The sequence below is a fragment of the Brassica oleracea genome, unplaced genomic scaffold, assembly GCF_000695525.1.
Source record: "Brassica oleracea var. oleracea cultivar TO1000 unplaced genomic scaffold, BOL UnpScaffold00576, whole genome shotgun sequence".
Lineage (NCBI taxonomy): Eukaryota > Viridiplantae > Streptophyta > Magnoliopsida > Brassicales > Brassicaceae > Brassica > Brassica oleracea.
The window spans coordinates 45,848-62,164 of NW_013617420.1; the positions used below are offsets into that span (position 1 = coordinate 45,848).

The 16,317-nt window shown below is 33.8% G+C and overlaps 1 protein-coding gene and 1 pseudogene across 1 annotated transcript; both read left to right on the plus strand.

Annotated features, from left to right (window-relative positions):
• Nucleotides 1-1,092: 1,092 nt before the first annotated feature.
• Nucleotides 1,093-2,392, plus strand: LOC106319679. Its single transcript, XM_013758056.1, has 4 exons — nucleotides 1,093-1,334; nucleotides 1,435-1,610; nucleotides 1,751-1,943; nucleotides 2,063-2,392. Exons 1-4 carry the CDS (start codon nucleotides 1,256-1,258, stop codon nucleotides 2,284-2,286), a joined length of 672 nt encoding a protein of 223 aa, XP_013613510.1. The 5' UTR covers nucleotides 1,093-1,255; the 3' UTR covers nucleotides 2,287-2,392.
• Nucleotides 2,393-2,570: 178 nt separating this feature from the next.
• On the plus strand, nucleotides 2,571-12,114 carry LOC106319673 (annotated as a pseudogene).
• The last annotated feature ends 4,203 nt before the right edge of the window (nucleotides 12,115-16,317 follow it).

Sequence of the window (16,317 nt, forward strand, 5' to 3'; positions counted from 1 at the left end):
AAAAAAAAAACTTAATAAGTGAAAAGAAGTGAAATCAGATGAAGTTGTCAATGGAGAAGTGTGAGATGTAACATACGTTTCCTAAGGCGGTAAGCAAGCCGAAGCGAACGATGGAAACAATTTACCGGCGAAAACATAGATGGGGAACGCAGAGAAAACAGATCGGTTTCGGCGCGAAGATCACCATCGCTCCAAGCCTCCAACACACTGCAAACCTCTCAAACTCTGATGGTGCTCAAAAGATAAGGTAACGACATCTCGGAGGTTTTGAAGAAACTGTTTTCATCATATGCTAATATCTGGAATTGAGTATTTCTAGGAGAATCAGAAGTATATTGATTTACAAAAATGATAGGAGTTGAAACGGTGAGATACTACACATTACTGTCCAATTATTTGAGGCTGATTAAAAAAGACGTAAACTTAAAAATAGAGTGGACACGTGGAGACCACTCCTAGACCTATTTAATTAAGTGGCAAGAGGAAAAGAGATAAGTTTTAAATATGAAATATATTATTTTACTTTAAAAGAAACACATATATTATTATTTTTTTGAAACAAGGTTTTATGTATAAATTTATATATTTTTAATTTATTATATATATTTACTTCTTATTTATGTTGTTTTATAAAATATGAAGATAAATAAACTTAAAATTCGTTATATATAAATCTTTTATATTATTTCATAGATATATCCTTTTATTATTGATATAGGTTTTGTAAATAAAAGAAAAAGGAAATAAAAATAATAATATAATAAGCAAAAAATGTTAAAAATGATAGTTACATATAATTTATAATTCATTAAAACTAAATTTGTAATTAGCCACTCTAAAAATTAAAATTAACATAACACGTAAAACTGATTTCTCAACTAATATTATAGAAATTTGAAATTGAGAAAATACTGCAATTATCTTTTACCAAACCAAAACCAAAGTAATATTCCCTCCTATTTTCTTTCTCGGGTAGCCGCCACTGGCGTGTTCAATCGATTGCGTATCACTATCATCTTATCGAAATTCCATTTTGACTTGTCTAATATGTCCCACGTCTACGTTAATATACAAAATCAACAAACCAAAGTCTGTCAACACAAAAGTCTCCTCCGTCTCGCCCCTTCCTATACGAAGGACGACGCTTCCGCTCGACCGCCATAGCCAAAAAAAATCACCAAAGTCTGTCAACAGAGTGAGAACGGTACATATTGTGCATCTTTGTGGTTATACATTGATCGGATAGGGATTCGTGATGTCAATCCGAGTCCCCTCGGCTTCTCAGGATTCTAGAGGTTTCATATTATGTATCATCTTCTTCGGGTCGTTCCCAGGTAGTCTCACCGTTTATAAGATCCTACATCTGATCTCTTCCTTCTATCTTTTTTGAAGCTGATGAGAGTTTTCGAATTGTATTGTTATGGTTGTTCACAGGAACAATACTTACACAAGACGTTAAACTAGATTCGATTCTGATTTTCAAGACGCATGAGTGGTTCTCGACCAAGCCTATAGTTTATTTCCAATGCAAAGGAGAGAACAAGACTTTGTTTCCCGATGTGAAGACAACGAACGTGTCTTATTCTTTCAGTGGCCAAGAATCTTGGCAGGTTCGTTTTGGTCTCATCTTGAACCAGTAACAAAACTAGCTGGTCAAGAGATTAGCATTAGAATAGTTTGTCTTGTTTGGATGTTATCATCACTGCCTTTGAGGTGCACATGTGTTCTGTTTTGTTTTTTTTTTTTTCAGCCACTAACAAAACTTAAGGGAACAAAATGCAAGATATGTGGAATCTATGAGGAAGATACCTTTAGATATGATACATTTAACGAATGGGAGCTTTGTCCTTCTGATTTCACACCTGAGGGTACATACACACATGCTAAGGAGAAAGATTTCAATGCTACTTTTCTCTGCCATGGTTGCTCACAACTCGGAGCTGGTGAGTTACTCCAGCTAAAACAGAACTACTAGTGTGACTTTCTACTCGTTCTAGATTCACAGTTGAATTATGTCATTGGGGATATCATATGCGCATTCTTCTTCTTCTTTTTTTGGCAGGTTTGAATAAAGATTCTGGCACTGACAAGGAAGAAGAAACGCGCGGAATGCATCATGCAATCGTTGTACTGATTGTAGTACTTGTGTTAGGTGTAGTTGCGGTGGGTCTTGTGGTAGGTAGTACGTACTGGCAAAAGAAGAAGCGGCAACAAGAGCCGACCCAGTTTCTGTTTGAAGATAGTGACGAAATGGAGGACGAACTTGGCCTAGACGATACCTTATGAAGCCTAGACATTGAACTCAATGTCACCTCTTATATACATACACAGCTCCTTGTCTCACAAACATTTTTGTTTTGGTCTGAAAATAAAGAGGAGAAAATGGAAACCACAGTGTTCCTTCAAAGATACAAACCATTTGCTTCCTCCAAAGACAAGAATATCACTTATCTAGTGCATCCTCTAAAGCATCAAACTAGCATAAGTTTTTTGACACCAAATTTACCACTAACCTGTAGCTCCGAAGTCCGAACGACTGTAGCTACGACTACGGCTTGGGCTCCTTCTGAAGCGAGGGGAGCGACATTTAACTGGTGACCTGGCATAGCTTCCACCAAGCCCGGACTATTACAATCTAGCTACTTCAGATTGGAAAGCTTTGTGATCCTTTCCTCTTCTTCGTGCTGTTATTCATGGCTTCTTCTTCATCTCTATCTCACAGTTGGTTGTATCACGTCTTCCTGAGCTTCCTTGGAGAAGACGTGCGCAAAGGCTTTCTTAGTCACGTTCGGAAAGGGCTCGAAAGCAAGGGAATCATAGCTTTCGTTGATGAAGAGATCAAGAGAGGCGAATCTGTCGGTCCCGTCCTTGTAGGAGCGATCAGACAATCAAGGGTTTCCGTTGTCTTGCTCTCCCCTAACTACGCTTCATCAAACTGGTGTCTGGACGAGTTGGTGGAAATCATGAAGTGCAGGGAAGAGTATCAACAGACAGTGATGACCATTTTCTACGAAGTGGATCCATCTGATGTTAGGAAGCAGACCGGAGATTTCGGGAAAGCCTTCGATGCAACCTGTGTGGGAAAAATAGAAGAGGTGAAGCAGGCATGGAGGCAAGCTTTGACGGATGTCGCGGGTGGTTACCACACTAGCAACTAGTTGGTTCACTTTTATTTCCACTTGCTTATTTATAGGGATGTTAACATTGATAATTACCATGGATTTACCCAAACCCAGTAATAATGGGTTGGGTTTTTACCCATCTACAATTAATTGGGTCAAATATGAGTATGAATTAGGCCTAAGCAAAGAACCTGGAACCAAAAAAACTAAATATCCTCAAATATCCGAATGGTTCCTAAATTTCTATATCCGAAATAACCGAACCGAGAACCGAATGGGTACCCAAATATATAAAAATATTAATTATATATATACAACATAATTAAATATACATTTATAAATTTAAAATCTAATAAAAGTATTCAAAAATAGTTAAAGAAAACGAAATTATTATAAAGTATCCGAACTACCTGAAAGTATCTATATATTTTTTTCTAAAATATCCAAAGATATCAAAAATATCTGAAAGTTGTATCCACATTATTCAATATTTTATCCGATATTTAACATAGATTATCCGAACTACTCGAAATAACCAAATAAGAACCGAATGAGAACCGATTTTTCTGACAATTTTCCGGTTTCTAGTTTTACTATCCAAAATGAACCGAACCCGAAACTACTCGAACCGAAAATAAACCAAGTAGTACATGTCCTCTAACCCCTTATCCAAACTACCCGATATTCAAAATATCTGAACCGACCCAATATCCGAAATGCTCGGGTCTAGTATAAATTTTAAAACTCATATTTGTGTTGGGTAAATACAAAAGGGTAATGGTGTACCCATGGGTTTTCAATTATATAAAAGTATGTTTTTCCATCATTTTTAATAGATTAAATACTCATCATTTGCTCTCATTCTCACCAAAAATATATTATTTAATTTTTTTAATAAAAAAGCAAAATCTTGTTTTTCCTTCAAAACCACTAAAACAAATTTATCCGCCAAAACTGAAAAATGGAGTTTTCCCCAAAAACAAGTTTTCTCACAAAACCGCAAAAAAAAAACAAGTTGACCAACAAAACTAGAAAACAAGTTTTCCCACCAAAATTGGAAAACAGTTTTTTTCTGTCCCAACCGTAAAAACAAGTTTTCTCACCAAAACCAGATACAAAATTTTTCGCCAAAACTAAAAAAACCAGGATACAAAATTTTTCGCCAAAACTAAAAAACGAGCTTTCCCACCAAAACTGCAAAAAAATGAGTTTTTCCGCTAAAACCGCAAAACAAGTTTTCAGCAAAACAGGTTTTTCCATCATAACTGCAAAAACGAGTATTTCCACCATAACTGCAAAAATGACTTTTTCCATCATAACTGCAAAAACGATTTTCCCCGCCAAAACCGTAAAAAAAACTTTCTCACCAAAACCGGGGAACAAATTTTCTCACCAAAACAAGGAATTGAGTTTTCTCACCAAAACCGTAAAATTGAGTTTTCCTACTAAAACCTAGAAAATGAGTTTTCATGCCAAAATCAGAAAACGAGTTTCACATCAAATCCCAAAACTGGGTAAACGTGTTTTCCTGCCAACACGACTTTTCTCGCCAAAATCTATAAGATGCAATTCTAAAACTAATTAATGTTAGTTGCCAAACAGTCCATATAATCTTACACATAGTCAGTTATAGTATTCAATGGTAGCAATTATTGAAATTCTATATCCCCTCCGTATCATTTTAAGTAGTGTTTAAAATTTTTATTATGTTTCATAATAAGTGATGTTCTCACTATCCAAGATACAATTTAATATCATTTAAAATTTATAACCAATTAAAAAATAATGCATTTTTTCTTATTGGTTGAATTTTTTTTAGTTAATGCTACTCTTATATAACGAAGATAAATTGCATAAAATGTTACATTTTCTGAATCTTTCTGCAAGAACTTTAAACACCACTTAAAGTGATACAAAGGAAGTATAATACTTTATATTTATTTTTTGACATTAATAGTCTATTTATAAACTATATTAAGTATATATATTTTTAAAAGTAATGAATAAAACTAATATACTAGCTTTATTTTCCTATTATAAATCAGTTGTAAAAATAGCTTTATTTTTCTATATAAGTCATACATATATAAGACATATAATTTTGATAAAACAGACATTATAATAACTATTAATGCATCATAAAACGAGTTTATAAATTATTTACTTGAGTTTAAAATCATTTGTGATGATTAATATATCATTTGCAAGATTTTTAAAGTCATTAATATTAATTCATTTCTAATGGTTTATAAAACTTATATAATAGTTATATTTATATTTTTTAAATCATTTATGAGTTTTTAAATCATTAATAATGAATATTTTATCATTAATAAAAGTTTCCAAAACGATTTATAAAAATTTAATTAAGATTTATAAAACCATTTATAAGGAATAATTTCTCATCATTTATAGGATTTTTGAAAATATTTATGAAAATTAACATTTTGTAAATTATTTAAAATTTAAAACCATCGATCAGTATTTAAAAAATATTTTGTAAAAGCCTTGAATCTTTTTTATAACAAATTATTTTCTTGAGTTATAAAACCACCTATTAGGATTTATGAAAATATTTATAAGGATTTTAAAGCTTCTGAGAAAATATTCATAAAGGTTAAAATTTGGTAATTTTTTTATAAATTATTTAAAAATGTATAGAGTCCTTTATAAGAAGTTATAAAAATATTAAAGAAAAATAACCACAAAACAAATTACATCAGTAGTGAAACAATCCAAATAATATTATGAATAAAAGTATATTTATAAATTTATGATTTTGTTTCTATTCTTATTTTTTTATTAAATTAATAAAAATTAACATATATAAAGTTATGTTTCTTCTTAATAACTTTTGTACTTTATCTTTTAGTTGCAAGGTGGGTCTATTTGTCACATGAGTTCATGTTTTGGGATTTTAATAATTTGTATGGCCGAAAAGCGTGATCTACAAACCAATTGAGCTATAAATATATATATGTCACTACAAATGTTCTCTTCGTTTCTTTATTTGTTTATTTATTTAAAATTAAAAATTAAAAATTAAAATTATTCCCCCGAAATAATAATAGCATAATGCATCTCTGTCTGCATAATGTTAGAAATCATCTCCCCCGTGTTCGTCCATTTTTGATGGATTTGCTGGTCCCCACTACACACCACTTATTATTATTATTCTTTTAGTAAAATATAATTCTCTTCCCTGTAAATAATTATTTTTTCATCAATAGTTGTGTGTTTGCCAATTCATATTTCTAGTAATACTAGCGACTGTATGCCCGGGTTTTTGTCTATAGTTTTAGTATTTATAACTTAGCATTTGTATTTGTAAATGTACATTAGAATTTATCATAAGTTACCAAATAATAAAAAATCTAAATTTATATTTTTATATTCATTGTTTTTGCAATGAATTCAAAATGGTTAAAACTCATGATTAGTTATGTTTTTTTACATTGGAAATTGTATATTGTATGGTCAGAAAAATGTACTCACGGTTATTAACTTTAGTAATGTTCAGAAATCTATTTGATTTCAACTATTTTGATGTAAAATAATTGATAAATTTAACAAATTATCTGAAGTGCTTGTCACATCATCAAGCGCGGGGTTGTCTACGTAGTGGTTGCATTTTGTGGATCGCTGAAGAAGAAAGTGATGTTTGTTCTCTTTGTGTTTGTATTGATGAAGTTGATTTACCGAAACTTGAATATTTAGAGCATGAGTTTGTGCTTTTTTGTTGCTCTTGTGGACGTCTTGTATGGGGAGAGCATTTGACATGGTGGGTGTGTTGTTGTGGTATTTAGTAGCTGCAATTTTTGATACTCCCAACGTACGAACACTTCTCAGTTTATGATTTAGTGTTCTATAGACTATTTGATTTCTAAGAAAATCAACAAGAATCAAGCACTTTTGTTAATTATGAATGATGAGGATCATCATATTTCTTCTTAGGCATACGTATGAAAAGAAACTAGGATCTCCAAGGCACACGAATCTGTTGAAAATTTTATGGAAAGGTAATATTTTTATTTCATTCTTCTTCTACTTCACTTGTTGGAAGATGTCCCAGATTGTGTTGCTTATGTTTTGTTGGAGGATTTTCAGGGGTATCTAGAACTCGGCAAATTTGCATGTAATGAATTTTATGATTTGAATAAAGAGTAGGAGATTCGTGTCTCCTGCACCCTACCAAAAACAAAAATTCAATTTATGTTTATGGATCCTTTTCTATATTAGATATCATTCTCTTCCGTGTCAAATGAAGAATATTCTGAAAAAAGGAGTAGAAGTTTTTGGGAAAAGCAGTTGAAGAAAAATTCTTCGTGGATCTCGTTAACTTGAATTCTACATCGATTCAGCTTCACATTACCAATGAAGATTGAAGATAGAAAATAGAGAAGAAGAGTTTTTTTTTTTTAATTTGTTTTACGATCTATATTTGTTCTTTGAATCATATTTCTTTCATTTTCTTGTTTTTCCTTGTTTTTGAGATTGTATTGTAAATGGAAAATTATAAGAAATATTTTATAGAAAATATTTACTTGATTTATTTACTGACATAAGTTTGACATCAAATGTAGAAATACAAATATTTTCAATCGATGATTGTAATTATATAACTATTAAATAAATTTCGAAATTATATTAATTTTATTTTATTTATTGATAAATTATACAGAAATTAAAATCAGTTATTTTAATCAACACAAAACTAACATCATTTATAAAAATTGACATAAATGTTAATATCATTTTTTTAGAATTGATACATATTGATATCATTTACAATAAGTGATGCAAATAATCAATATTTTTACATCAATTATTAATGTAATGATACAAATTATTTGCATCATCACTTTCAGAGTCATTTAAATAGATGATACAAAATTACTTTACATTATTTATAAGTAATGCAAATATTTAAAATAAGTGATGTTAAACCATTTTTTTTGTAGTGTGTTCTAGATGATAATGTTACAAAAAAAATCATTTTTAATGGACGAGAATCTTAATTAGCCATATATGTTGTTGATAAAAAATCTAATGAAATATATTTTTTAAAAGATGTAAAAAATCTAAAAAATACTACATAATCATACTTAAGCTTTTATAAAAAGGTATTAACAAATCAAATAAATAAATATTTTTATTCAAAAAAAATATCTACCAAAAATTAAAATTCAATTTTAAAATATTACAATATATTACTGAATGCCAAAAACATAAAAATATTATAGTATATTATATTAAAATTTTAAAATTATTTGTACCCGTAAGTTTGCTGGCAATACGCCTGAGACTTTTATCCGATATCCGGATTCGATCCGGATCCGATCCGAAAATCCGGATATCCGGAGGGGCCGAATCCGGATACGGATAATAAAATGTTGGATCCGTCAAAGCTGGATCCGGATCCGGATAATTTAATTTTTTAGTCCAGATATCCGGATCCGTAAGTTTTATTAATAACTATTTCAAAAATAGTAATATATATATATAAATTAATTTTATTTAATATATTTCATTTTTATAATAGTATATATAAATTTTATGTAAATTTTGTAATATTGTACATAGAAATAATTAAAAATATTATATATATTATTATTTTTAAATTATTGTTAATATTTAATATATACTAATATTATTTTTTATTTATTTTAAGGATCCAAATCCGGATATCCGCCGGATATTACAATTTTCAGAAGGATATCCGAGAACCCTAGATCCGGATAAAGATAGTAAAATTATGGATCCGCCGGATAAGGATCCGGATCCGAATACCTTAAAATTGCCCGGATACCCGATCCGTCCCAGGCCTAAGTGGCAACCCAGTAGAGAATAAAGTTACAATTCCTAGACTTATATAGTGACAATGAAGCTGAAATGATCAACAAAATTGCCTCAGATGTTACGGCTGTGTTGGGTTTTACACCATCAAAAGACTTTGATGACTTTATTGGCATAGGAGCTCGTATCATAGAGATAAAGTCTAAGTTGATCCTACAATCAGAAGAAGTTAAGGTGATTGGGGTTGTGGGTCCTCCCGGGATTGGTAAGACGACCATTGCCAGAGTTTTATTCAATCAACTCTCTCCTGGTTTTCCATTCAGCACGTTCTTGGAGAATATAAGAGGAAGTTACGAGAAGCCTTGTGGTAACGACTATCAGGTCAAGTTGTGTTTGCAAAAAAAATTGTTGTCTCAAATATTCAACCAAAGGGATATTGAGGTTCGCCACTTAGGAGTGGCCCAAGAAATGATGAGTGACAAAAAAGTGTTGGTTGTTCTTGATGAAGTGGGTAGCTGGTGGCAACTAGCGGCAACGGCTGACCAGCGTGGATGGCTCGATCCCAGAAGTATAATTATTATTACAACTGAAGATAAAAAACTTCTCAAGGCACTCGGACTCGGGATCAATCATATCTACCAGATGGAATTTCCAACTTCAAGTGAGTCTCTGCAGATCTTCTGCCAATATGCTTTCGGTCAAACGTCTCCATATTACGGTTTTGAAAGCCTTGCTTGGGAAGTTACTAGTCTTTCTGGTGATCTTCCTCTAGGACTGAGAGTCATGGGATCGTATCTACGAGGAATGTCCAGGGACTACTGGATAGACGCACTACCAAGGCTCAGGTCTAGCCTTGACACAGAAATTGAATCAACTTTAAGATTTAGCTACGACGTCCTAAGTGATAAAGATAAAGCTCTTTTCCTGCATATTGCATGTTTCTTTGTTGGTTTCGGGGAAGATTTCATTAAGAGATGTCTTGAAAAAAGTGGTTTGGACGTCAACCATGGGCTTCAAGTCTTAGCTAATAAAACTCTTATATCTATAGAGAACAGATACGTAAAAATGCATTGTTTACTGCAACAAATGGGTAGAGAAATTGTCAAGAAAGAGTCTTCAGAGGAGCCTGGAGATCGACAATTCTTGATGGATACCATGGAGATTTCTGATGTCCTTGAAGAAGATACTGAGTTTTTTTTTTACATCTGCAGTCTTCTGTTTCCTTGGTTTATAAGGTGATATTTTGTGTCTTTTTGAATAATCTCTTCTAGGGTACTGGAAAAGTTCTAGGCATAAAGTTGGATACTTTAAAGAACAAGAAAATCCAAATAAGTAAAAGCGCTTTCCAAGGGATGAATAATCTCCAGTTTCTACATGTCACCTCTAGTAACGTACGCATACCCGAAGGCCTCAATAGTCTTCCCGACAAACTCAGACTTATAAGTTGGGATAGATGTCCATTGAGATTTTGGCCTTCCAAGTTCTCTGGCAAGTTTCTTGTCGAACTAATCATGCCACATAGCAAATTTGAGAAGCTCTGGGAGGGAATCAAAGTAAAATAGTCATCATTTTTTTTGTATTGTGTAAAGAACGATTAGTCATTTCTCTATAACTTATATTTCTTTTTGTTTTTGTATAGCCTCTCCATTGCCTCAAGCTGATGGATTTGAGTTACTCCAAGTCTCTGAAAAAGATTCCAGATCTCTCAAAAGCAACTAGTCTCGAGGAATTAAATCTCAGTTACTGCAAAAGTTTGTTAGAGCTCACAAGCTCTATTGGCAATGCCACTAAGCTTACAATCTTCTACCTTAGGGGTTGTTTGCTTTTGAAGGAGCTCCCCTCTTCTATCGGCAGGTTAATCAATATAGTGAAATTAGATCTGAGAGATACTGCGATAGAGAAAATGCCATCATCATTCAGCACTTGGTCTTGGCTTTATCGATTGGATATTACAGGGTGTACAAACATCATCGACTTCCCAGATGTTCCTGACAATTTCACTGGGTCCATGTCGGAGACAGCGGGGCAGTCGTTACACCATTCGTGCAGGTCGCTACTTATGCGACAAGGAATTTCGCTACCAGCATTGTAGAGTTGGTGTTGAGCTGTACAGGGATAGAGGAGGTTCCTCCATTGATTGTGAATCTATTTCGTCTGCGTAAACTATTTATGTATGGGTGCAAGAAGCTGAAATCTATATCTCCAAACATTTCTAAGCTGGAGAATCTTGAGTTACTTGCTCTGTGTAACCGTGGTGAGATAGAGCATGATTATGAAAGGCTCCATCTATTTAATTATCATAACTTATTTCAAGCAGTTATTAACTGGAGGGGTGATTTGAAGCGCAGTTGGGAATTACGATCAGACTTCAAGGTTCACTACATTTTTCCGATATGTCTACCGGAGAAGGCTCTTTCATCTCCAATATCATTAAGATTAGCCGGTGATAGTGTGGAGACTATTCCAGATTGCATCATAAGTCTCTCGGGGCTAATTAAGCTCAACGTCATAGCATGCAAAAAGCTTGTAGCACTTCCACAGCTCCCAGGTTCCCTTTTATCTATAGATGCAGGAGATTGTGAATCCTTGAAGAGAATAGACTCTTCTTTTCAAAATCCAAATATTTTCCTAAACTTTTCTAACTGCTTTAACCTGAATCGAGAAGCTAGAAAACTCATCCATACATCAGCTTGCAAATATGCGTTCTTACCAGGTGAAAAAGTGCCAACACACTTCACTCACCGAGCTAGCTCAGGTTCCCTAAACGATCAATTTGAGTCCAACACCTCTTCCTTCATACTTCAGATTTAAATCTTGCATTTTGCTGTCAGAAGGTCAAGCAGTGAACAATTCATTGATGGATGTATCTTTTCGCGTCAGGAGTAAACAGAATGGCCTCATAGTCGGACGTGGATCAACCCAGCTCCATATTCCATATCTATCTCGATATGAAGAGCATCTCTATATATTTGAAGATTCTTTCTCTCTAAACCAGGATTTCCCTGAAGCCGAAGAAACCACTTTCAGTGAGCTTACTTTTGTGTTCAAACTCCATGATAAAACCTGGAAGGTCAAAGGCTGCGGTGTACGACTTTTGGAGGGACCTCAATGTATTATTGCAGGAAACGAAGATGATGATGATGATGATGATGATGGTGACAGAGATGAAAGTGCTGATGATGTTGAAGTTCGATAAGACAGATGTTTTGTTTCAAATATAGAAAGAAGAAAGGAAAATCAGATACGAAGAGAGTATTATGAGACTCACTTTGGTCTAGAGTCTTTGCGGTCAAGAGAAGCAGCTCAAGTATAAATCAGACGATGTCTTGAGTATCAATCGTCTGGGTTAGGCCAGCCATTCTCAATATCTGGATGTACTCAAGTGTAATTTGTTTTCCTTTTCACTGAATAAATTGTGGTATCTGTGTGAGAGTTTATCAGTATGCGCACTCTATCAAGGCTCTTACAGTCTCAACCTGCATAAAAAACAAAAAGCCTATCCAGACATTAGATTGCGAATCTTCACTTGTACCGGGTGTAGAAGTGCCTTCACACTTCACTCACCAATCTACTTCAGGTTCCCTAACGATCATTTTGACTCCAAACCTATTTCTTCATCATTCTGATTCAAAGCTTGCATCTTCCGGTCAAGATAAAATATTATTCTAGAGGATAGCACCGATGAAGAACATGCGGATTTGTTGATGTAATATATCTTGTAGGGGTGAGCAGAATGGCCTCATTATGGATCAAACCAGCAGGATATGCCTTTTATATATATATATATATATATATATATATATAAGACTGTGTGTATACATTTGAAGCTTCTTATTGTCTAAATCATGATTGCCTTGTAGCCACTTTCACTAAGCTTGTGTTTCAGTTGGAAGTCTGTGATAAAAAAAAGAAAGGAAAGTGAAATGCTGTGGTGTACAAATTGTGAGGAATGACGAAAAGGCAGATGATGGTGGTATGACAAAGATGAGACTGGTGATGAGGATGAAGATGATAAAGATGTTATGGTGATAATGTGACGTTGAGGATTTAGGATTATATAGATAACACTCAAGAAGGAGGAGAATCTGGACTGGACGTGATGAGGATGCAGAGACCAGGAGCGGTAAACGAACTGTGAGGTTAAGCCTTGTGTAGTTATTGTAAATTTTCATGTTGTTATATTTTCTGATTATGTGCAATGTAATTTTCCAAGAATAGAAGCTAAAACCCTCTTGCGTTGGGTTTTCGTGTGCTTGTAGAGGATACTTAGGCTGAAAATGGAGAAATCGACTATGGACGAAACAGCAGCAAAGGCCGATACTCAGAGGGTGGAGTTAAAGAAGATGAGTAAGGGAAGATCACGGTGAGACTGACGGAAGTTTTGGAGTCTTGAAAGGAAGGGATGAGGCCGTTAAAATCCTGAATTGTCAAAGGGAAGTCTTACAGAAGAAGCCCCAATATAATATTTCTTCGCCTTCTCCGGCTTGGGTGCTCATGCCGAAAATGTTTAAATGTATGCTCTCGCATGCGATATATTCAATTGCTATATAACTTACGGATTGTAGTACTTTTGTCAGCTGTACTTGCGGTGGGTCTTGTGGTAGGTTATAAGTATTGGCGAAAGAAGAAGCAGCAACAAGAGCAGCCCAATTTCTCATACAGTTCTAAGATGGTGACGAAATGGAGGACGAACTTGGCCTTGAAGATACCCTATAATGCTGAAGGTCAGTATGGCCCACACATTCAGTTATGTAACTCAAGTTCACCTCTTATACACATCTCCTTGATTTCACAAACATTTTGTTCTTTTTTCTGAAAGAAAAAGGAATTCAGTGATGCAAATATTTGCTTAATCCAAAGACAATTCAATACCGCTTTTTATTTTATAGTAAATGTTTGCAATCAAACAAGCTACAAAAAAAAAAAAAAAAAAAAAAAACAGTGTTAATCTTACAAAAGTCACAAACGAACAATATTATAAATTTCTTGCTAAATTAATTTATGAAAGATACAGTCTGAAGACAGAAAACAACTCAAGGAAGGAACAACATCATCCACTGATACACAAGGGAGCACTGAGCTTAACATGTTGGGAGCAATGAGCCATCAAGGTTACTCACTGCCTTTAGGGGAAGAACAGTTAACCCCAGGCTCATCATTAATGGGACTCCTGTCTTGAACATCAAGTCCTGCAGGACTTTCTTCACCTCCACAATGGGACTCACAGAGTACTTGCCATTACCATTTTCTTTTGGGTTGCCTTCATAAATAGTCCGATCAGTCTTTTCACGTCCTAGGCTTGCATCTATGACTCTTTGGACTCAGGCTTTTGGTCCTTGCCTCTGGGAGAAACGGATCGCTCCATTGCCTTAGGACTGAGTGACCTATCCTCAACACTTCTCTCTCTTCTCACTGGCGATCATGAACGGATGGTGAAACCAAAAGTGCATCAGTTAAAAAGAAAATACCTCTATTATGTAGAAAAAGCTCGTAAACATCAAAATAATCATGTTGTGCACTTAATGGCTCAAACTAGCACAAGTTTTCAGAATTCCGAAGACCACTAACATGTAGCTCCGACTACGGCCATAAACAATTTACTAAAAATTTATATAAACTTATTTTTTAACAAATTTGGAGGTTTATATGCATATATTTTTTTCCAAGATTTTTATTGGTTGGTCCGCGGGTCCGTATCAAGTTTCAAAACAATGCTCGTACATCATCATGGACGGGTCCGTATAACTTGTGGCACAATATATATATTATATTTTATTTTATTCTATATATTAGATATAATTATAAATTAGTAAACTAAATTATTTTAAAAAATGTAGTATACTAATTTTCCTGCTCGTTTTTCCCATTATGAAGCATGGCGGAGTGATCCTACTCACATTGGACCTAGTGCTCAGATGGTTTGACCAATAGTTGGCCAAGAAATCCTGAATGGAGATGTGGGCAGAGGCTTCCGAGAAATACAAATAACTTCTGTTTTTTTAGCTTTGGCGAACATCTGGAATAACTAGTGAATTACAACTTTATTGTACCGTAATTGATGCAATGGTCTTCAGAGCCTTAATGCTTTTTGCTGGTTGGTTCCATTATCACAAAGCAGCTCCAAAATTGGCTTGGTTCCGATACGTAGAATCTATGTTGAATTACCATATATTATGTTACAATTAAAAGTTACATTTTATTTTTAAAAATTGAATCAACTAAAAAGTTAAATAGTTATTATAATGTTAAATAGTGTTGATTATTACATAATTATATACCACATAATTTTAGTACAATTTATTTTTAATTTTAGTTACAAATATTGTTAAGTAAAACGTAAATAAATAAAAATTTAATTAATAAAAGGTAAAAACTAACATTTTTTATTTTATTTTATTTTAACATATTGCAAGAGTACCCTGGATTTTATTTTATTTTAGCATATAGGAAGAGTACCCTTAGATTTTATTATTGGGAAAACTATTTTTTTAGAGCAAAAAAATAGTAACTATGTCCCTTTAGACTAATCTATATTTTGTGTCATATTTTCCTATAATACCAATTAATATTTATAAAAATAATTTAAATAAATAGTTTTACAAACAAAAAAAATTAGGAAAAATAGTAACATTTGTTAAAATACCTATATGAACTTAATGGTATATTTTCCAGTTATAACAAAGTTAAAATTATAAATTTCAGATTATATTCTAAAAAAAGTAGAAATGACATTCTACGAAGTAGAAAACGAAATCTACTTTTTTCATTGAATCTACAATGTTTAGAATACGTGATCTACGTAAATAGGAGTATTCTACAAATATGTAAAATACACAAATATGTGGAATACACATTCCGCGCTTAACCTACCATTCTCAAATTCTTAGAAATCGAAATCTACACATTAATTTGGGTTGATAGGTCAATGCTTCACCGGATGGTAATCGATGCACTGGACCGCGAGCCTGGCCCATAAGGGTTTCCTGCGGAGCGGGTATGGGCCGGTGATTTCATGTCCCACAAAATAACGGGCCTAGCGGGAGAGGCTTGTGCGGAACCGGGCCTAAAGCGGGAAAGCCCACAGTGATCCACGGGTTTCTCAATGTCCCACACCTCTAGACCCTTCATTTGCTTCGTCACCTGAAAAAAAAACGAGAGAGAGAGTGAAAGGCGATGTGGATGCGATTTCCACCATGGGAAGAAACGGAGCTCTGACGACGACGGTTCAATGTCCGACACTGCTTTTGCTGACCACTTCGTCTTCGAACTGCAGCAGAGGAGCTAAACCAACAAGGCTCCAACAAAGTAAATTCTTCTTCTTCGATGTGTCTTCCATTCTTCCTCATCCTCATGAGCTTCCAAACTCAACAGATCGGACATGTACAAAGTTATGTATTTC